This window comes from Centrocercus urophasianus, unplaced genomic scaffold (genome assembly GCF_019232065.1).
Source record: "Centrocercus urophasianus isolate 14NV4802_14NV808 unplaced genomic scaffold, USGS_Curo_1.0 seq_10, whole genome shotgun sequence".
In the NCBI taxonomy this organism is placed as follows: Eukaryota; Metazoa; Chordata; class Aves; order Galliformes; family Phasianidae; genus Centrocercus; species Centrocercus urophasianus.
Window position 1 is genome coordinate 90,303,556 of NW_024884142.1, and position 22,894 is coordinate 90,326,449.

The window sequence follows — 22,894 nt, forward strand, 5'->3', positions numbered from 1 at the left end:
TGTAAAGCAGTCCTGTTCATGTAAAGCAGATGTACTACCACATGACTTCAGCTGCAGGCAGTTAGAAATAAAACACTGGATTCAGTTAGGAGGAGGGGGAAAAGGGGATTTTGTGCACTTCCCAGCATGCACTGCATCACACTGCATATTGCACTGACGTCTGAGAACAACACAACATGGGGATTTCAGCACGGGAAGCAAGACACTCCACGTTTAGGGGAAACCATTTTCCTCTGACTCTCTGTTCAGAGTTAAGTGACTCATGAAGCACCCTGTGAGCCTCCAGGAACAGCAACCAGCTGTAACCACTCTTGAAAAGATAACTTTTTATTTAAACAAAAATACTTTCACCCCATAAGATTAGTCTTTGCGTTTTGATAACGTGCTTCCCTTAGAGTTAGATCTTCTATCAACTTAAATGAACTCAAATGCTAATCAAACAACCAGTACAGGGACATTCATCAGCCAGCGAGAACAAACATGGGAGAATTAAGCATGAGGAAATAGGAAAGACAGGATGGTGAATGTTTTCAAAACAAACATAGGTTAGATTAATTTAGACTGAAACATGGTCAACAAACCCTTTAGAAATTACATACGGAAACATAGTATTTGGAGAACAGGACTCTTTGAGTTCAATTATAACAGATGCTTGTTACTATAGGCAAACTTCACACAAGCAACTGCAAACTGACAAAAAAAAATATGTATATATAGATGAGGAATAATTTCTCTGCATTTACTAGATAACTTAGTAAAGGAAGCTGGATACTCTGTGAAGTCAGGGAAGGTAAAATCATGTGATTCAAGCATTCAATCAGAGAAAAGCCCTTCCCTTCTACTGGCAGCTTTTCTAGGAATCACACCAAGGTTTCCATTACTGAGCAGCTGTGCAAACACCTTGCCAAACCACAGCTACCAGTTTCTCTAAAGCCCACGCATTAGGTCTGCCACTGGCTGTGCCCAGGTTGAGATGCAGGAATGAAAATATCTTAAAGCATATTTGTCAGTGGAGAAGAGTCAGATGCCCATTTCACCTTTCATAATATTGCAGCACCATCCAGCAGCAGGAAAGGAGAGATCCTGTTGTGTGTACCCCAGGTATCAGTCTCAGGGTTTTAGGGGATTGTACTGAAATGATTCTGGCCCTTCTGGAGGAAGAGGCACCGAAGAAAAGGAACGCAGACCCTCCACTAGGAAATAGGCCTGCGGCTCACACTGGAATCATTGCTCTTCCTGCTCTTTCAGCATTTAAACTCAGCCACTAGATGAGATATCAGACTTAGGCTCCACTGCCAGCCATACACACACATCATTCTTCTATTCCTTCATATACAGTATGCTACTACAGCTAGTCATCTGGATCAGTTTGCCAAAATAGTTCAGGCTGGTGGGAGGAAAGGAGGAATAAAAAGACTTGGTGCTTGCTTTGTTCAGTCTGTTCTTTATGCTGATGAAAGACGTCAGTGGAGAATCCAAGAGAGGCTCTAGAAGCTCACCCATCCCAGCTGATTTAGACTTGATCACGTGTACTTTGCAATATGTTTACACATATTATCAAGCACAGTACTACAACTGTAGTGTAACGTGGAAGAAATGAGCTACTGGCTAACTAGCACCATGAGACAGTATTTTATGTCCTAAGTAGGCTGGTTAAACAGCAGTAACCCTGTGCTGCTGTCTCACATCTGTGACAGGTGTAGCACACGAGAGCAATAAAACCAAGAAAGCAAAAAAAAAAGAAAAGGCAAGCCAAGCAGAAAAAAGAATGTCCAATAGTTTGAGCAAGACAAAATCCTTAAATATAAGTAAATAAACTTCTTAAAGGATTCTTTCCCCTCCTTTAAAACCACAGGTTCTGGATTTTTTATTTTTTACTTTTTCCTTTAAAAGTGCCTGCTTTCACAAGAATGCATTTCATATTTTCAAAGTAACAGGCATATACTCACTACGGACATGGAAGAGGAAATAGAGCATATTATTAATGCTGCTCAATTCAGAATCTAGATATTAGTCTGAAAAAAAATAATAGTACTTTGATTGAGAAAAGATTTATGAACGAGCAAATGTAATGGCACGGAAGTTGCCTAGAAATGTACACTGCAGCATTTTATATTGCTGCATTCTGAGCTGCCTGTGAGATCTGTACATTTGGGGGATTTTCATTGAAATTCAGCACAGTACATTGCAGGCAGGGAAGCCTGCCAATGATTTTATTTTTAAGATGCAGCAGCTACATGACCCATTTATGCTTTCAACAACAAGCAACTTCTCCCTCAAGAGAAATTAAAAAAAAAAAAAAAAACAGAAAAAAAAAAAAAAAAAAGGGAAATGAAAAATCATTGCAGGATTTAGTACCCATCCTGTGTTTTGATTTCTCCCCTTTCTACACAGATGATGAGGAAAAGCAGTAAGGACTGACAGAGGACAGTTGAGATCTGGCTGTTTTCCTACTTCATTTTTCAATTTTTAATCTCCTCATGCCCAGAAGAAAAAGTGAAAGACCATGAGACAATCTACTTCTTAAACTGACAGATAAATTACCATGCAGCTATTACTTGATGAGACTCTGACAAAAATGAAGATCTTATCTGATAGCATCAGCGTAACAAGAGAATTTGTCAACCTCTCCAAAACAGCAGGGTCCTTGCTACCCTTGTACCTCTCAATTAATGCTTTGGCTGCGTATCAGTCAGCTGGTCCTCTCACTGCCGAGATGGCAGAGGTCTCAGGATACATTACTTACATAACACTACAGCAGAGGAGAACAGACTGTGCTGAGGCTTCCTATGGCTCACCCTTCCAGGAAAAACACTGCCCACAGGAAAGGAGAAAGGTTGCTTGGTCAGTTCCTCAAGCTGGGATGGGCTCAGCAAAGTCAGAAAGTGAGACCTGGGGAAAGCAAGAGGTATGGGAAGAAGAAAAGCCCCACACAGCAGCTATAGAGGCTAACAGAAACAAACAGCTGTGCTACAGGAAAGCGTGCCCCGCCATGCACATCAGTGGGAAAAGGAAACACTACCCTTACGCATGTCTGGGACAAAATGCCTGTATGGGGCAACCAGACTCATCATGACTCTCTGCTGGAATCCTGCACTACATACAGTAACCCATTTTTATAACCCATATTAGCCATGTCAAACTTGTAAGTCCTCCCCACCCCTACACATCCTTCAGAAAAACGTAGACCAGAAGATTATCTTTGTAGCCAGTCTGCCTAATTGCAAACTCTCAGACTGATATTTTCAAGCTTCTCTCTGCAGATGGTATCTTTTTAATTTTTTTTATAATGAAAACAGGGACTCTAAGTGTTTATAACTGTAGGAAGAAGCCAAGCTCACAGAATTTTTTGCATAAAGAGCAAGCATGACTACATCTACTGCTTCAAGACAAATCTCAAGAGTTAAAAATGCGTCTGCCAAAATAAATCACTCTGATTATTTAACACTGCAGTAAAGAAGTATTCTGGTATTCCTAGACAAAACGAATGGTCACAAGCATCATGATTTACAAAGAATTAACCAGACAGTAAAACTCCTGCAGCCTAAGGGTGGAACTGTTTTAGAGGTTGTTTACGCAAGCTCTAAAGCCCCAGAGAACACTCACAATCACTAAATGGGCATGAATGTATGAATACTTTGAAATTTAGGTTACAGATTATCCCCAAACCAGCTATTTGGGACAGATTTCTGGCTGTATCATGCGTGCATTTGTTCTGTTGTATACACAATAACTCACTAGATCTCTACTAGCTGAGCAAGCACGTGCATGAAGGAAGAACTACGCCTTCTTCACAAGTCCAGATGTGCCAAAAAATACCATTTTTGAGTAAATTTAAAAGAAGTACTAATATGATTTTTCACTGTATTTTTGTGGAGATAATTTATGCTTGAGATTATTAACATTTCATGGTGGCCCTCTCTCTCAACAAGAGCTCTAACAAAAAACAAGCAACAAAAAGCCCAGCAACAACAAAAAAACCAAACATGTAGTATGTACACATGAACTGAAACATAAAAGCAAGGATTGGGAAGGCTGCTTGAATGTGGATGATTTCGCAGGAAAGCAGTTAAGCAACACTGTGAGCTGACAGAACTACTTTAAGATGAAACAGGTCTGGAGAAGCAGTGCTACTAAAACAGAGAGAACCCTCCTTACTCAAAGAATCTGAATAATCTTTTTGAGACTACTTTGGCTGTTCACCCCTTGCTGCTAATCCACGTTACTCCTAAGCAACCAGCAGTTCTGATCAGTTTGGCAACTGCAGGTTTTTTCTGTTTGACCGCAAAAGGGAGCTTTCTTGAAGAAAGTTACGTGTTTTCTCAGCATGACTTCAATTTCTCATCCAAATGCAAAAAATCCTCGTATTTCCTGATATAAATCTCAAGAGACTCAGCGTTCACTCTCCATCCCAACTCTCAGGATAGTGTCATGTCCAGAGATCCTCTGCTAGTCCATTTTTTTTACAGGCACAGTTGTGAAAAGTTGTTTACTGCCTTAAACATTGCCATGTATCCAACGAAAGTCACCTGCACGTCATTTGTCATTCCATCAGACTCTTCCAGCAACCTTCTGCCACGTTTGCCACTAAGACAGTTCAGCAGAGGCCTTCCTAGGAGCAACAATATACACGTCCAATAGGCATCTGAGAATCCAGAAAGGCTACACGTCATTTGAAGCAGTTCCCTAAAAAGATCAAGGGACATCGAGACCAGAACAAAGCTCAGACTAACAATAGTCAACCCACCACTGGCATGAAGTGAATCAGATCCTCAGAGTGCTCTACTAGGTTTTTTTAGGCTTTCTGTACTGCTGAATGACTTTCACAAAGTGCGAATAATGCAGGAAGTAAAAGGACACTGACTTTGGACTCGATATAGGAACTACTGAAGTAAGAAAACACAGAAGAAACAGCATTGTTGCTTGAGAGAGGAAACTAAGATTTTAAAATATGTGCCTAAGTTCACAAAGCCACTGACAAAGAGGAGTATTTTGGAACAAAATTGTTCATGCTTTATTTTACTGCACCGGTAGAAGAGGCACAATGTCACCAAAGGATCGTAACCTGGACATCAGGTGGCAAAGATGATGTCCTATCAGGGGCATTACAGCATCTAGTTGAGAATATCTGGGGACAATCTTGTTCTCCAGCATCTGTTGTGGTTATACCAATAATCACACATAACATTTGTGTAAAGGCTCTGCTTTTCAATAAAGCTCCTTCATTTCTGTGTATTATCTTATAATAAACCCCGAGGTTACATATAATCTACAGTTCAAAGTTTTTATAATTTCTGAAGTGTTAACTGTTCACATCCCCTACGCTAAAAATCTTTTCTTAGATACACTGAAAAATGTTTCTGTTATTTGAAAAGCTTAGATTTATTTGGGTACAGAGCAGAAGTGACACAGGTAACCAGTTTTAGCATAAAGATTTTGGACAACTCAACAGCTTTTCTCCAGCAAATAACCTGTCACAAATCCTGTGATTATCTGCCAGTTTGCATTCCCAGGCACAAGAATCAAGAAATGTTGGGGTCTCTACGTATAGCAGCCAGAAGAAAATCTCTGGACAATGCACATTGAGTAGTCCCATGAACTGCCAAACTATGATAGTTCCACTGCAATCTCTATTCCTTCTACTCCTATATAATTCATTTCCCCACAAATGTCTCCCTTGACTTCTAAACAGAATTATGCCAAGATTTTCTATTAATTTTGTATATATCCACAAAATATCTTTTTGTAAAACCCTTCCAAATTTAATATATTAACTTAAGGCAGCCATGTAAGAGCCAACCTTATTGAGTAACCTTTAATTTAATGAGCTCCTTTCAAAGGCATCTCAGATTACCTTGAAACTGCAGAGTACCAGCTCTTTCCCTCAAAAAACCCTGCAGTCATCCTATTTTCATCATATCCTCGGGTGATCGAGACATGTTTCATTCTATTTTAACTTAAAACACCAACTGAAAAGGAAAGCTATCACAAAGCACTACTCTCAAATAGATTCAATCAAGTTCCTGCAGTGAAACAAGTTTAGTTAATGATCACTTTTATCTAAATTTGCCTTCGCATTAAACATCAATTTGCTCTGCAATACTAAAACAAAAGGGTTCTGATGATTTATTTTATTTTTTTCTTCTCTCTGTGCGAAACTCCTGTATTTTCATGACAAGAACTCTTCAGTAACAGAAAACAGTTCATTACTGAGAATGCTTTCTTTTATCAACCAGATTATACTTTATAGCATCAAATTTTGAAAGCTGGCTGAATAGTTGGCCTCTATCAATTCTGCCTTCAAGATTCCCATATTCTATTACCAAGCAGGTGAAATGAGATATGCATGTAAAATATGAAGTCATTTTTCCTTTTGTGCCAATAAATTTTGCTAATGCAACACTGGTACAGAAAACACTTAACCCCTGAACAAGCTACAGAGATAGGACACCGTGGGACCACTGGAAAATCAGAATTGAATAAGGGAAAGCATGCAAGAAAGTAGAGTGTAGAAATGCTTATTTTTTCCAGAGAACATTCTCTCTTGTCCTGGTCAGCTAGCTGTAAGAACTGAGAAAAAGCAGGCAGGACAGAGCTTGTCAGCAAGCAGTGAGGCTGGGAATACATAAGAAAGCCTGAGTAAACATAGACCAAGTCTAGCAGAAAGCAGTGCCAAATTTAAGCACTGCTTAGCTCTCCCCTTACTTTAAGGCTGTGCTAACCTAAGCACTTACCAGGCAACACCTCCCAGCGTAGGCAGCTCAAAACAAGCAGTAGCCTGTGCAGAGCTTCCTCAGCTCCCCTCCACTCAGTGCTCTCATTGAGTACCCTGCATGAAAGTCAAGCAAAGTGCCTAGATGGGAACTGACAAAAACACAAGTAATAGCCACAGAAGGGCTGTTGAGTCACAGCAGCACAGAGCGGATGCGAAGGAGTCACAAACTCACAAGCTTACCACAAGATGACAATTTTCAGTGATGACTGCTGGTTTTCACTGTAAACAGCTTGTAAGTGATTAGGACAAAAATCTGAATGTTGGCTTTTTTCTTTAGAAAGAAAATGCTTGGCACCCTTTGGAGCTCCTGTCCTTTGGGGCACTGCTGGTGACTACAGAGTCAGAGTGCCAGTCTACCTATGAAATACAGAAGGTCAGGATGACTTGTGAGATATCTTAATGGGGATTACAGCTCAGGACCACCTATTTGCTTTGACATATATATACAAACTTACATGTTGTACCACAGTAAAAAGTACTTCCTGAAGTAACCCCTGACTTTTTTCAAGAATTGAAGGATCAACTTAAAAAGCAGAACAAATTATGGGTTATATGAGAAGGATTTCCTTGAGCCATGGTGATGCCATGTAGTGAGATGCTGCTCAGTGGCAAGACTATCTGTTGTAGTTTCCATGGAAATAAATAGTAGGCATTACTTTTGGAGCAACCTACATATTTCCCATCCAACTTGAACTATTCTGTTCCAGAGACAGAAGTAGTGCCCAGCATCACAAAGCTATAGACTAGATTGATTTAGGGGAAAAAGCAGGAATTCACATCACAGTCACTGGGGAAAGTGCGATTAGCATTCATCTTGGGCACACTGGTAAGGTGGGAAATTCAAACCTATCTTGACCTCTACCTTTTCTACTTTAAAAAAAACACAGCAAAGAGATGTTTTCTAGAAAGTAACAGCATCCGGATATACTATATATGATACCTCACTTTGCTTTTACCCACTGAAAAGAGAAAACAAGAAAAAAAATGGAGACACTTCATAAAGTGCTTTTCACCCACCAGAAACTGCTTGATACTAGATTTGTGAAAACATGCAGCATCAACACTCCCTTCTAAACACAAGAGTTTATAAAAGAAAATACTTATAAACATAGGTCTAAACAAATAGGTTCCAATGTAAAAATAAATAAATAAATAAATAACCCAGCTTTTATCTTTCTTTATCCAGACCAGCTCATCCTTAAAGAACTGTATACTACACAGGTAGCTATGGCTGCATACCAGTGCAGATCATTACAAAGCACAATTACCTTAGGCTTAAAACTGACTTTGAACTTTTCCCATTGCTGCTGGTTCTAGTTCCTTTTTATGTGAACAATCTTTGGCCACCACGTCATGTTCCCCAATGTTACTTCCAGGGTGGTGGCTATTCTTCTCTAATACGATCCATTGTTTAAACAAACAAAAAACCCAATCACTAGAGAAACAGAAAGCCCGAACCACTGTGTATCCCACAGGAGATAATGGAAAAGAGGAAGGACAGACTGACTGCTGGCATGGGCAGTGGCCTACAGGTACCGGTCTGGTGAGCAGACCTGGTGTAGTGGCCAACGTTAGCATCCCCAGCTGACTGACCTGAACCAAAGCATCTACACATCAGCTGCTGAAATTCTCATTTTATAGGACAGCTCTGCTTCAGTGTCAATTGCCACTGATTCATATTAAAAAGCAGAGGTTAAAATGTTCCAGTTCAGCAATGAAAGAACACAGGCAGACCAGACTGCTAAGGGGTTGTCAATCTTTGCTCGTTATTCCTAGTCATAAGATAGAACTGGAACATGTAGGGAGACCAAGTTCAACATTTTGTTCTTTAAAAGATTTGCCATAGATGTCAGGAATTTTAATTTCCAGTTTCATGACTCAATATAAGCAACGCTGCATTATTTCACTGAGGTACTGGGGGTGCAAGAGGATTACTCCTGAGGGCTGAGCTGCTCTAATTATATGCCCAATACCAAAAGAAGTGTTAACTGTACATTTGCAACCCCACTCCATCGCCATTCCAAATTTCACAATCATTTTGTGCAAATCAGCCAAAGGACCAGGAGTAGAGTTTGTCTGCCTCAACAAAGCAGCCTGAGCTTAGTCTCATGACAGCAGTGCAGCAAGCCAGACTAATTGATGACAGTCTTATCATAGCAACCAAATCTTTAATACATATTTTCTAAAACCGGATTGGTCTTGGAAGGATTGGACTCCTGCCATTTTCTCCATCCTTCGCTTATTGCCCATCTGCAGCTGACAAAAGTGTTAAAGTCTGTGAACAGAAGAGGGAAGAAAATTTGCAAAAGCAGAGAAGGAAAGTCTTTTATCTGTATAGTTATTCCAGACCAATTCAGCAAAACACAGATTTTTCTCTTCTGCAGTTGTTTCCCTCTAATAATTTGCCAAAACTTGTCCCCTAGAGGTTTCAACCTGTAATTCCAAGTAAACTGCAGCTTAAACTACAACTTCATACATAGTTCTCCAACTGTGGTATTGAGCAGAAAAAACCCACCTGTCCAGATCAAACAACCTCCTGTCCTTTAATTCATAAAGATGTGGATCTAAAACAGAAAACACTGGACCCTCTGTAGACAGAACATGAGTTTGGGACTCATGAGACAAAGGACCACTTCTTCCCACACAAGGTGTGATCTACAGCATCTTATGTTGGGCTTCATCTTCTAATTCATCCAGAAGCTGCATTTTTCTACCCTTGCTCTGTCCTAATGATTATCTAACAAGATAGGCCTCACTCTATCCTTTACTTCAAGTGCTGACAAGATTTTCTTGTTTTTAAATAAAATGAACGTCATTTATGTATTTTCATCTTGACTTTTTGGGTATTGGTCTTAGAACCAGCACAGGCAAGTCTCGGCCCTAGATGTGCTCATTGGCAAAACTGATATTTCATTTGAGCTCCTGCCTGTTTTGTCCCTTTATATATATATAATATATATATATATTTAAGAGAACAAAAATAAGGACATACCTAAAGAAACACACTTTTTGGCATAACTGGGAAATAGCTCTAACATTGTCTATTAAAAATGGCAGCCTGCCCCAAAAGTCCTTATATTGCTGATTGCTGGAAGCTAACAGAACAGCAGCAAAGTTCTTGCCGTTCTTCCCCAGGCACTTATAGGTCCCTATAAAGAACAAAGATAATTGTCAGCATGGATTTTTATCTCATTTGAGACTGTGCTTACTTTGTTTCATCCTCAATCACATCTTTTAAGGACAGGGATCATCTTTTTTTTGGTCTGTATTTTGCTTTCTGCCTTCTGTACTCAAAATGAGTCAAGCCACAGATCAAATTCCCTATGACAGACTTTTCCACACTCTCAGGACAAATCACAGATAAAAGCCCCCCTTTACCGATCTTTTTTTTTTTTTTTTTAAAGGAATAAAATCAGTTTTCCAGATTTCCTTACCATAGAAGTCACTGTAACTTCTATTTAAAAAGAAAAAACACTTTTTTGACAAATGTTAACATGCCAGTGTTTTTGAATTGCAAAAGGCCAGAATCTCAGCAACTTCAGTTGTTGCAAGCTAAACTGACCCCAAAGCACTCTGATAACATCCTCCCACCCCATTCTTCAAGGCCAAGAGAAACCAGTGAGAGTACATGGGAACACTGGGAACACAGCAGCTCCTGCACATATCTCCTGGCTGAAGCGGAGCCCTTTGGTAGACAACCACCCCTCACACAAAATCTCCAAGTTCCCCATGGAGTTCTACACAGAGAACACAGACTCCAACTATTTAGTCAGAACCACACGGAATTATCACTGTCTTCAAATTCACCGCACCAAAAACATTCTGTTGAGATAATTCCCTAAACTCAATTTATCATCACGCTGCTTCTAAGGATCCCACTGGAAGAGCTTGGAGGACAGTTTCAGCTCCTGAATATCCCCTTACAGAAGAAAGTTCCTATCTCATTGACTTTTCTTGCACAAAGGTAAACACTGTATTCAGCTGGACTTCTACTGGTAGCCAGATTTCTGGGTAGGACAAATCCTTTTTTCCTCTAACAGCTCTAGGAAGCATGCATTTGAATGGAATTCACACATTCTCTATTAAACATTGTTGAATGCAAGTGACAAGTATACTGTACGTAGTTTGATCTTTACTAAATAAAGTTGAAACTCAGTATATTAAATATTCAATGTAGTGATTTTCTGTTAAGGTTTTCTTTCCACTAAATGCACAGTAAAGACCATAGTGCACTTGCTGTATAAGCTATTTTATGTCCTTATTACCTGGAAATACCAATTCAATTTTCTATTTGGGGAGCCATTCTACACAATTATGATAAAATTGTCTGATTTTTTCCCCTCCATGTACAGAAATAATCTTTTGGCCTGTGGCTCCAAATCCACTTGCTCCTCCGCATTTCTTGTCTGTTTCTAAAATCATATTTATTACAGCTGTGGAATTGATTTTGTGCCTTACAATTACTGCTGGGTTTGCCACTCACTATGTCTAGTCATCATTTATGTAGATAAATATTCTCCATCTGGAAACTGAGCTATAGATAAGTAAAAAAACCTTGCAATTTGAGCAACCGCAAGCCAGTGATGAATTGAAGGCAGCCTCATCATGAGGTCTCAAAGCAGATAAAGAAACGTATGACTTCTAGAACAGATTTGCACTTTCACTTTGAAACCTCTAATATTACCTTCCTGGCACCTTGCAACATCTTCTATGTACAACCAAATCATCACGGCAAATATGAGAGGCAAATAGACTCCTATTTCCTAATAATAAAAGCTGTTCTTCTGAAGTTGATGGGCTTGCTCAAGAGAGGTTAATGTTAACTTGTTAAAAAGTTAACAATCTGCAACATCCTTCACTACACAAAGCCTGAGGCACAATGTCTGTCAGCAAAACGTAAACTCATCTCTGCTTTACCTTAGAGGCAGAACTACTAGCAAAGCTCGATCAAACATTACACCTTGTTTTTTGTTCACTTCACATAAACACTTCTCTCTAGACTATGCAGTTCTACCATGGTAAGTCCAAAATTATCAGGTATTGCTTGACAGAACCAGAAAGAAGCACCTGCTAAGTTTTTCCCCAGAAAGCGTCTTACACCCAGAAGTCATTATTATTATTTTTTAATGAAATCACTTAATGTTACGCTTAAGGTTTCATTTTAAAAGGAAAACAGAAAAATGAGAAGATTTCTGAGACCTTTCCAAAATAAGATTCAAAAAATGAGAGTTTAAAGGCGGGTGGGAAAAATCAATTATGTAAAGTATCACAAACTAGTAACAAAAATAAAATTCTCCATGTATTGTCTCTTCTCCAGTAAATATAAGTTTACAAAGCTTTTAAAACAGCAGAACTTTTGATGTTACTAAGATCCAAATCTTAGGAGAAAAGCTAATAATGGAGAATTGAACTCTCTGGTCCACACACAAAAAATTTACACTTTTGTGTAACACTACAGAGATCTACAGTTGCTAAGCTTTTGCCTCTGTAACAACACAGGATCATTAAGGACAATTTTCTTAAAACACAACGATGTGCAGCTATATTATTTCAAATTTTAAAAACAATGCCACATCTATTTTCCTGGAAAGTGCATTTTAATACTGGGAAATGTTCCCTCCCCTCCCCCCCCAAATCTAAGAGCAACTCAGGAACTGGATTTAATAGATATATTCCAGTGTGACTTTATCCCACATTTTTTAAACAATGAAAAGAGACCTCTAAAATAAGTATAATGCTTTTCACTTTCTACTCTGGTGTCTTTGTATCCCATAGCAAGTAGACTACAAATTCAAAGTATGAACAAATTCAGCCATACAACTGCATATTTTTCCTCAGTTAACAGACAACACCATTGCCTTCAAACACAAACGATACATTAGAGAAAGGTATGTATTGCTCCTCAGTGCCCAGACGAGTTTATAAATTGCTTCCACACCATGCCAACACACAAAGATCCAAATGGAGACAGTCCAGACACTGAGTGCTTCTCTAGTACATGCATACAGCAGCCATTCGTGGCTAACCTCAGAAATTCTGTAATACATAATAGCTATTTCTTAACATGCACTATGCTAACTGTAAATAGTAATATTACACATATTTATTCTTGGGTAGGAACAAATCCTTCTCTGGCCTACATACAGAAACACTGGAGTGACATCTGCTGTTTTACGTGCAGCTTTAGAAACAAGATTCTTCATTTAGCAGCCATTTTGATTAAATAGATGCCATGGCTATTAACTCCCAAAAGCAGGACAAAAATGCATTCACTTGTCTTCCTTTTAAAACGTTGCTATTCTGTTAAATGCTGATACATGAAATCCTTGCAGAGATTTTACCTTTAAAATGACATCAAATGCATAGTTTTCCTTGCTTGACTATATAATATTCCAGTACTCAAAGGAAGAGTTCACGCAACAATTTTCATTTTGAAAACTCTAAACTAATTTCTCCACTCTTTTGCCTCAGCTACTAAACATGTCATTTGGAAGTTCTGACGGCAGCCATAAAGAAGTGTGTTAGACTGCTCAACACAGGCCTTGACCATTTCACTTCCTTAGCATTTTGTACTGTGTAATTCTCATTGCTGACACACATGAAAGCACTTTATTTTCGAAGAAAGGAGGCAGCAGAGACATTGTTCTCTGTCTTATCTACTGCCTGATTAATCATGTTTCAGCTGAGATCAACTTTCAATTAGAAATGTTCCCAGCTGGAGAACATTAGCACATCTAAGTGGCCAGACCCAGCATTTCTTCACTGCCTATACACAATACTGAAAAAAATATCCCAAGCTTTCTGCTCAAACTCATACTTACAAGCAAAGTATCACAACAAAACAGCTCCATTCTGGCTTACTGAACATGTGTAGGCCAAATATAAAGCAGAGAAATAACTGTAGCAATGCTCACAGAAATTCATCATGTTGGAGCAATACAAGGAGAGTTTCAGGGATACTTTCTAAGATCAGGATTGTAAACACTTGAATTTAGGTACAATTTCAAAATATTTTTCCTTTCTTCATGCGAGTCCTAACGTAACTGAAGAACAGGAGGCCAGAGACATGGTACGTAAAACCAAGCAAAGAATTTCTCCTGCCTTTATTTGCTGCAAGGGCAATAATTGCTTACCTGCACGTAACATGACAGAAAGCAATAATATGCAGAGAAAACAAACTCACTTTTTGGAGTTGCAGCAGGGGTTGCAGTACTCAGGCGCTATCAGAAGGGCCAGGAATTGATCCTCTTGCTGCTGCGTGCACGCTCTTGGCTCTTCCAACTGTGCTTAAACCAGATCTTTGCAGGCGTGGGGGGTCTTCCCTACAGAATGCAGCCAGAGTCCCACACCCAGCAGTTCCCATAGGATTCCCCTCCTCAGAGAGATTCTCCCTTCCAGCCGGCTCCCTGCTCAGGAAGCTCCTCAGTCACTAACCACATTTCCAGTTCTCATTTCTCCACAGGTACCACCATGTCTGCCTTCAGTAACAGCCACCAACAAGCATACTTTTATGTCCTCCAAAACCAGTGAAGCTAGGGTTCTCTTTGCCCTTTGTTGCCTTGCCTAAGCCAGCCCAGCTGCCTGTGCGCCATCTCAGAGCAGCACACACACCTCCCGAAGCGCCCTCTGCACAAACTATTTACAAACGTTGGCTCTTCCCCTTGCACGTTTGTTTAAAACCAGCGTTTTTCCCACATCTTCAATAGCAAACGAAGCAGGACTCACAAGATGAACGCCCCTTCTGGGGTATTTCAGAGGAGCTGCAGGCAGTGGGGCTCTGTGAGGGCGCCGCGCTGCCCCCTGCTGGTTCCAGAAGGTTCTCGCTGCTTCCAGGGGGTGCGGCGGCCCGCGCTCTGGGCGGGTGGATTTAAAGACAGACAAATGTTCCTTGAAGATTTCCTCCTTTGGTCCTGTCAGGAGAGTGGGAGGGCAGCTGGCCAATGACACCCCACAGAATTTTCCCTTCAGAAGCGTGCTCCTCAGGATGATCCCACCAAATCGGCCCCTGTGCCTCCTGTCCTGCCACCACCTCCAGCCCTGCTCCACCCCTACAGATCCACTGGCACAGGAGCAGGGGAATAACACTCCAGAGCAATAAATTGGGGCACAACACCAGCACTGCTTCAGCCTCTCAAAGTCACAAAGTCTTTCAAAACTGTGACTACGATAGTCACTGCATTTCCCTGAAAATCATTCCATTATAACCCTCGAGTAACTATTTATCAGCAGAAGTTCCTGCTTAGCCTCACGCAGAAGCAATGACTCAGAGGGGAGCTGAGTCACAGCTACGGACTGTGAAACTAATTCCGCCCCAACCTCCCACCTGCTCTACCAGTCCTCCCCAGGTGGAACAGATGAAACTAACAATAACATAAGCCTGAAGAAAGGAGATGCTAAGGATGGCTTTTAAAGTTGAAGAAGAGGTGCTTTTATAAAAGGCATAACTGTTTATAAAAATGAGTAAAGTTACTGATAAAGGATAGTGTTGATGTTGTGGGATGCTGCTGCCTAGCAAACGCTTAGCAAATATTTCACAGTAACAGCAGGATGCTAGTATTTAATGTGAACCTGAAGAGAACTGATCTGTCAGAACAGAAAACAAAATAGAACACCAGCAGTCTGCCAAAACCAGAGCGTGCCCAGCTGTGGCCTTCACAATGCATGGTGAAAGCTTCAACAAACTATTCTCACAAGCAAGCAGATTTAGAAGTTCAACTTTTATTAAAGATGTTTGTTGTAAGGTGAAAAATAAAAGTCTACAAGAGACATACGTACTATGAGATATTTCTGTGTATTAATGGCACAAAGTGCCCACCAGCCAAATGCTGGAACCTGGTCTGCCATTGATTTTAGTGGTGTTTTTACTAAAGATGCATAGCTGTGACCACATTTCTGCTTCCAGCATAAAGAAGAAATGGGGAGATGCATTTGACTAATTTTTCCAGGACAAGGTCTATCAGCAAGAAGTCATTTCTTAATTGAGAAGTTAAGACCACAGTATACTGGCCAAAAAGTTATTTGTACTGTGAAGCTCGTTCTTGCTGGTAAACAAGTAGAAATAAATAAGTACTAAAAATATTTAAATAAACACTGTTATGTATTAGCAACAACTGCCCTCATGCACAGCCAGTCTCCACATACTGTAAGCACGATGGAGGCACCTCTTTGCAATAAAGGGACCATGTCTGCATCTTCAGAACAGTAATAAATACAAATCCAGTTGAAAAATTTCTTGCTATGACATTGACTCATGGATGTTGACTTCTGAGACTGAACAGTTTAGTAGTCAGATGACTCACTTCACATGGCACTGCTGAAAATGTGACATACTGCATTTTGCTACTCAACACAGAAGATCAGTTTTAAAGTAAACTAATTTGTTTGTATATACTCTACTGTGCTTCTTACATAAGAAATATTTTTCTAACAAATTTTGGCAACAATAAAAACTTTCTTCTCTTACAGGGATAGATCTAAAACTATAACGGCTGGTTAGTCTAGAAATGCCTGAACACATTTGAAATATCTGCGTTGTGCTACTGATAGGGTAAGCTTCAGTTTCTCGAACTAATAAATCTGTTTTTACATAGGTTGCTACAAAATAAATGTGTTCTGTTTATTCCCATGGAAACTACAGCAGGTACAACAAGCACAGTCACACTCGTTGACAGAGCACGTTCTCAGCTACAAAACACTACTTTTGAATAGTCACCAACATGATGCGCTTTCACCAGCAGTGAACAAAAGCCTGCATGCTGTACAGAAATTTGCCCCAGAAGAGGCGTCCCAGTGTTGCTGTCACCACTGCTGAAACACACCACCTACCACCTCACTGTGCAGTGGGTATCAGCAGATGCATTTTCTTCCACACTGAGGAATTCAGTACCACCCTTTTACTCCACGAGCACTTCCATGTCAGACACCATTCTGTCAGGCTGCCCCTCTGCTGCCACCTGTCACACAGCAACAAAAAGAAATGGAATACTGGTGGGAAGTTTCAACCTCTACTGCCATACCACCAACATGCACTTCTAATGTCATGGACCAACGTAGTAGAATAGGAAACATTACTTTTGGAGCAGCCCTCTTTATAGCAGTTCAAGAGCAGTTTTCTTTGGTGTTTTGACGTTGGTTAAGAATGCAAATGTTCAATGGAATCCTACTTGGAAATAGGATGTAGTAACAGAAAAACAAAGATGACTAAATTACTCTGCATTTTCAGGTCTTACTTTAAAGTTTTCAATACTTAACAGAAACTGAAATACCAAAGCGAGAAGCAACCATATTAAATTGGTTGCTTAAATGTGCTAACCCAAGAGGAAACAACTAATCCTCTACAAGTATAGGAAGATAGTAGCACAAATGAGAATTGAGTCTGAATTGCCCATAGGAAGCCATGCTAGCTGCTTATTTATCTTTTTCAGCCACCCTGGGAGACAAACTTACTAAGGCTGCGCCTTCGGGTATACACAATCATTTAGCTTCATTATTTCTTATGCTTTCATATTTTTCCATAGTATACTGGAAGATCAAGATATGAATAACTCCTGTAACAAATTCCCAAAGGATGCCTTTATAGCACTGAAGTAATCATTTCAGATCATGAAAAGAAATAAATTTAACTTCCTCTCCCCCAGTAATAAAATGATGTTCATAAAAATAAGAAGTCTGTACAGGAGGCCTGGAAATATTTGCTTTTAATTCTACCTTTCAAAACTGAGTTATACAAGACAATGTCACTGTTTATATTCAGTACATATATTAAATCAGGAAAAATAAGCAGGCTATAAGTAATTCCATTTTCTGGAAAGGCATGTCATGAATATTTGTTCCCTGTGACTGAAAACAGAAGGAGAAAACAGATAAAAAAAGGAAGAAGAAATTGTATCAACCTTTTTTTCCTCACATGCATGCTGAAAATGAGAAAGCATCAATCAACCTCCAATCAGCCTTATTTAAAGATCAAGATAAGCCTGCAAAGCTCAAAGCCTTTCTTTTTAAAAGAAGCAATGCACAAAGAGTTAAGGGAATGGTAACTGGCACATTTTTGCAGCTTTGCTTCAATGATAGAAACATTATTTATAAGCCATCTTGTATTCCAAAGACAACAGTGAGGGTCCACTGTCTGAAAGCTTTTTTCACACCCCCAGTCTGCCTTTTTTTTTTTTTCCAGATGTGTCATTGCCTGCTGCATTTAAGAGACTCGGTTTGAGTTTAATACCTTGCTAAACAAGTTACATGTGAATTGAAAATCTTCCAGCAATTTAGAAACAAAGTGCATACAGAAAAGGGCAAAAACATCTTCAGAACAAAATTTGAAAATAGGAAATGCTGCTTAAGGGACTTGCTAAGGAAGATATTCTCTTTTTACTGAAAACATTAAAAACAGTAATAATGTCTTGCCACAATACAGAGTCTGTCTGAACACGTAAAGCTTTTGCTAAGGCTACATAAATCCTAATCCATATTTTCTCAGTAAGTCAGTTTCCCCTACTTCTCTGAAGAGACCATGGAGTTGACAGAAACATCCAACACCTTGCATAGTACAGGAAGACCACCAGGCAGACTCTTTAAATTCAGCATTATTTTCTGGAGAACATTTGAGTTTCTTAGAAAATTTTTGAAGAGGCATTTGTTCTTTTGAATATACTAATTGGTGCTTCACAGAATACATAGTTAACCATTTAGCAGTTTCCAACAAGTTCAACGTTTGAAAATGCCATGTCTGTAGATGAACAACTAGATGAATACTTACTGGCCAACTATTTGACCTAATTTCTGTCTGTCGTCCATACTCAACCATTCCTAGGTACCTTAATATGTTATAGATTCTTAATTGGAAGCAGAGTAATATGACTGCACAACACAATTCACATCACAGAGCTAATTTTGATCTTCAATTACGCATGAGAGATTCAAAATCAAATTGGCTGTCTCCACAGCTACTTGCAGGCCATTAAACTTTGCAGCAAAGCAGTCCAGTGTCATAAAGTCAGCAACCTTTACCAAAGGCTCTTTTGGGGAGCTCTCTATAGGAGAAGAGCCAAAGAGGGGTCGCAAATGTCTCCAGCTGAGATCCTTTGTGCTACTGTTTATTCCACAGCCACATTTCAAAAGTAAATCTGACCAATTAGAGACAGAAGGAAATCCTGATGGAACAAGCCAACAGTGTCCATAAGCCATATCAGTGAGAATTTCTCCATCATCGTGACTCAGAGAACAAGCTACAGACTCCAATGAGTGACAAAACGCATCAGCGATCAACTGGTATTGTGTCTGAGAACAATCCACATCTTGAGAACTGCTAGTGGGCAGACAGCAAATCTTTAAAGAAAAAAGAAAACAATTAGAATGGTGGATTTAGAGAAATGGCTTTAGTCAAACATCAATTTTTTTTTTTTAAGAGTTCACAGTCAACAGAAAAGTTAATTTGCTCATTATTTCAATAGGAAAAGTTTCTAGACTTGTCAAAGTTGAGTCCTGCACGATTATCATTCAGTTAAAGTCTACACATTTTTATCATAACACTTAAACACTACATACCTAAAGAAACAGTTACAAGTGCAATATTAATGAAATTCTGAAAAGAAAGATGCCATTAGTGAAGTGCTTCAAAAAGACACCTTTGTTTTATGAACTCAGACAAACATGCAACATGCAATAGAAAAGTGACAAATAGAATAACTGAAACAGAAATTGTGAAATTCTTGACTACTCAGTTTATTAAACAGCTTTAAAACACCCTTTCTCTTACATACCTTTTGTCTTAGGTACGAAGCCAAATGAGTTTCAGTACAGCCACCTCCTAACAATGCCAAGGGTTCCTTGAGCGTTAACTGCAACACATGCTCTGCAGTTTCACAGGCACGCTGAAAACCATATAAATTTCTCATTAAAAACAACATAGTGGGATTTCACCAAATTAAAAAAAAAAAACAAAAACAACAACACAGCAAACTGGAATAAAGTTTTTAGTAATTCCTGATACTGACTTCATAAACTGAAATGCGAATATAAACATGTTGAGTGGCTTCCAAAGCCACATTTACTGAGTAAGAAATGTCATTATTCGTCCACACTCTGTAAGTGTTGAAATAAAAATGAAAAGTGTATTTCACTCTTTTTTTTGTAAAGCTGACTTATAAAAAGGTGACCTGCACCAACACCAGTTTTAGAGTAACTATTCAATAAAAAAAAAAATTACACTTCACTGCCACTGCAGGCAATGCTGCTGACCTTTTCCTGAGTAATTTATTTATGCTCCCATAAACCAATGGGAATGAAAACCTCTACCTTGCACTGACTTCAAGAATAGATGAAAACTGCTTGTTTCTGAACAAGAGGCATCAAACAAACACAAGCACTCCAAGGATTTTTAAGGTCTGGAAATGAAGGAGTTTCTAAATTGCTTTCTTGAAGTTTTCTAAACTCAACTAAGCTCCAAAGTACCAAAGTTCACTGTTAAAAAACCCACTATATTTGTATTTCTCATTATTCTAATTTTTTCACTGAAAACATCACAACAGAAGTTCCAAAATTTGCTCACCTTCAGTTCATCCCAAGTTGTTTCATTTCTGTTACAGAGTATCAAGCTGCAAGCAACCGTGTCATTAGGAATTAGATGCACAAAGTGTTTGGAGGCAAAACTCTTGGCACACACGTCCTTCAAACTGCCGTAACAACTGGGAGACAGTGAATATATGGAAGCTATAGGCTTTGAACCTGTCCAATTTAAAAAAAAAAAACCAGAAGAGAGCAGCATGCATTAGTGTCACAGAATAGCCATCTGCTGCATTTCACAGAGCATCAACCTTTTTCCTTCAGGCTTTTTAAACATTGTATGCTCTACAATAATTAACATTTGAGTCTACACAGACAATCTCAAGCAGAAACCAGCATGTTTTCAAAGTGTAAGATTTAGCTCAAGATAAGAAGTAACTTTATCATTCTCATTAGATAAGAGTTTGAAAATAATTGACACGTGCAAATAGTTGCTACAATTCTATACTTCTCACAGAACAGTCAGTGATCATTTGTGCAGTAGATCATTGCAGCCAGCCAGTACAAGACCAAACTCTTATGGAATTGCTTTTAGAATGAAAATAGCACTTTCTAGTCTGAAACACTTGCTCTGCTACTATGGTAGGATAAAGACAGAAATAGGAGAATTCCTGCTCCACAGCGACATCAATTTAGAAAGGTTTTCATTATGAGACTAGCAGCAAGGGTAACTATTTTGTATACAAAAAACAAACAAACAACAAAAAACCACTCATTACCTGTCACTTGACTCAGGGGTTCCATCACTGATAGCCCAGCCCTGTCCACAGCAATGACATGGTTATCTTTCAGATACTGTTTCAATGATGGATGGATAACTTTCTGGCACACTACGAGGCCAACTTCATCGTTAACCAACTGCTTTCCTACATTAAGCAACTGATCCAGCTCTGACATTTCTAAAGAAACTCTGTGGTGGACTGTTATTGTTCCCTCTTCTGGGTCAAAGAGGTCTCCTGACATGGACACACAGAAAACTGCTACCTTGACAGTGTCAGAGCAAGTTCTTTTGACAGAAAACAGTTTTGCAAATTTAATTTCTGGTGTTTCTATCAATAGCCCAGGAATAACTGCAGAATCCAGAACTCTTCTACCTTTCACAGGTACTGTTATACATTTTCCTAAAACAGGCTTAGTTTCAGGATGGCATGGAACAGTAAACATAAAAGCCTTTACAATTAGCACAGCAAGATGATCAACCTCTGTTTTATTAAGCATGCAAGCAGGTTTGCTTATTAATATGCTACGGACCAAACAAAGAAGAGTCTCAAGATTACTAAAATCCACAGATACTCGGCAAGCACAGGCCTCAGACCTGAGGTAGTCAGTACACAAACTCAAAAGATGCTTGCTTATTTTTATGACAGTGTAAGATGCAATATTTAGGTTTTTAAAGCTTTCAATCAAGCTACAGCAAAGAATGGCAGTAAATAAGCCGCAGTCACTGAAGCGGGACACATGGTTCTGCACAGAGGCTGTCAAAACCTTTAATGCAGGGTGACTGACAGAAAGACGACCAAGTATGGCTGAAGATTGTGAAGTTAGACAAACGTAGCCTCCCATGCCATTGTGGAGCTGTTTAAGTCTACCAGCAGGCCCATAGCAAGATTTTAATATTGCAATTAACAGAGACAGTGGCTGACTAACTGTAGTTAAAGGTTCACTAGTAAATAATGAAGGCTTTTTAGCTTCAAGACGAGACATTTTCAAAACTAGATTTTAATTCTGATATAAAAAAAAAAAAAAAAAAAAGAGTGATTTCACTCTTACTCAGATCTAGAACTCACGGCACTTTAAAGCAGTACATTTTTATTCTTTGCTGACAAAGATTACTATTTTAAATGTAAAACAATATGCTAAGTACATTAGATTCTGCACATCAGCCATCTCAAAACGAGGCTTAAATCCCAGTGTGAAATTGGTAGTGACAGCTTTATAGCTACTTCATTCACGATGATTATCTCTCTTAGTTTCTGAATGCAATCGAACAGATTTTTTTGCAACAAAGTTTACAAGCATGGTTCCAAAATGGAAACCTATAAGTGACAGTCCTGCCACAAGCAGAATGTTCTTTTTACTCCAGCTAGCTTTCCTCATCTTCTCTTCTGGCGATACTCAAAGGTGGTGTTTCAAAGTTAATTATACCTACAATAAAAACAAGATTATTAGGTATTAGCACAATCTTACACCAGTATCACACACCTTTAAATGCTTTTTTTTTCCCCCCAGAAAAACTTACATATGGAAAAAAACTACAGTATGATATTTAATTGAAAAAACATTATATAGAGGTATGCAGTACACAAACTATATATTTTTATTATTACTTTCACTTCTGACCTTTAGGTTCTATGCTGTTTTACGTACAGGTTGACAGGTAGCATGGCACTACAAAATACACCAAATGGTATGAAAGGGGCAGATTACAGTGATGCTGTTTTTAAACAAAGAACAAAAAAGTGAAACATTCAGCACTACTTCCCATGCAGCCACTTCAGAAACAAAGATCTTCGCACATTTAAACAACTTCTACCTCTGCCCCTGCAAGAAGGGTTTCTT

At 39.1% G+C, this 22,894-nt stretch overlaps 1 protein-coding gene across 1 annotated transcript; it reads right to left on the reverse strand.

The window, feature by feature from the left end:
• Nucleotides 1-17,454: 17,454 nt before the first annotated feature.
• Nucleotides 17,455-22,039, reverse strand: LOC122163921 (McKusick-Kaufman/Bardet-Biedl syndromes putative chaperonin-like). The gene is made up of 4 exons (XM_042825497.1): nt 21,055-22,039; nt 20,322-20,497; nt 19,534-19,644; nt 17,455-19,099 (listed from the first exon to the last, which is right to left on the reverse strand). Exons 1-4 carry the CDS (start codon nt 22,037-22,039, stop codon nt 18,659-18,661), a joined length of 1,713 nt encoding a protein of 570 aa, XP_042681431.1. The 3' UTR covers nt 17,455-18,658.
• Nucleotides 22,040-22,894: the final 855 nt, after the last annotated feature.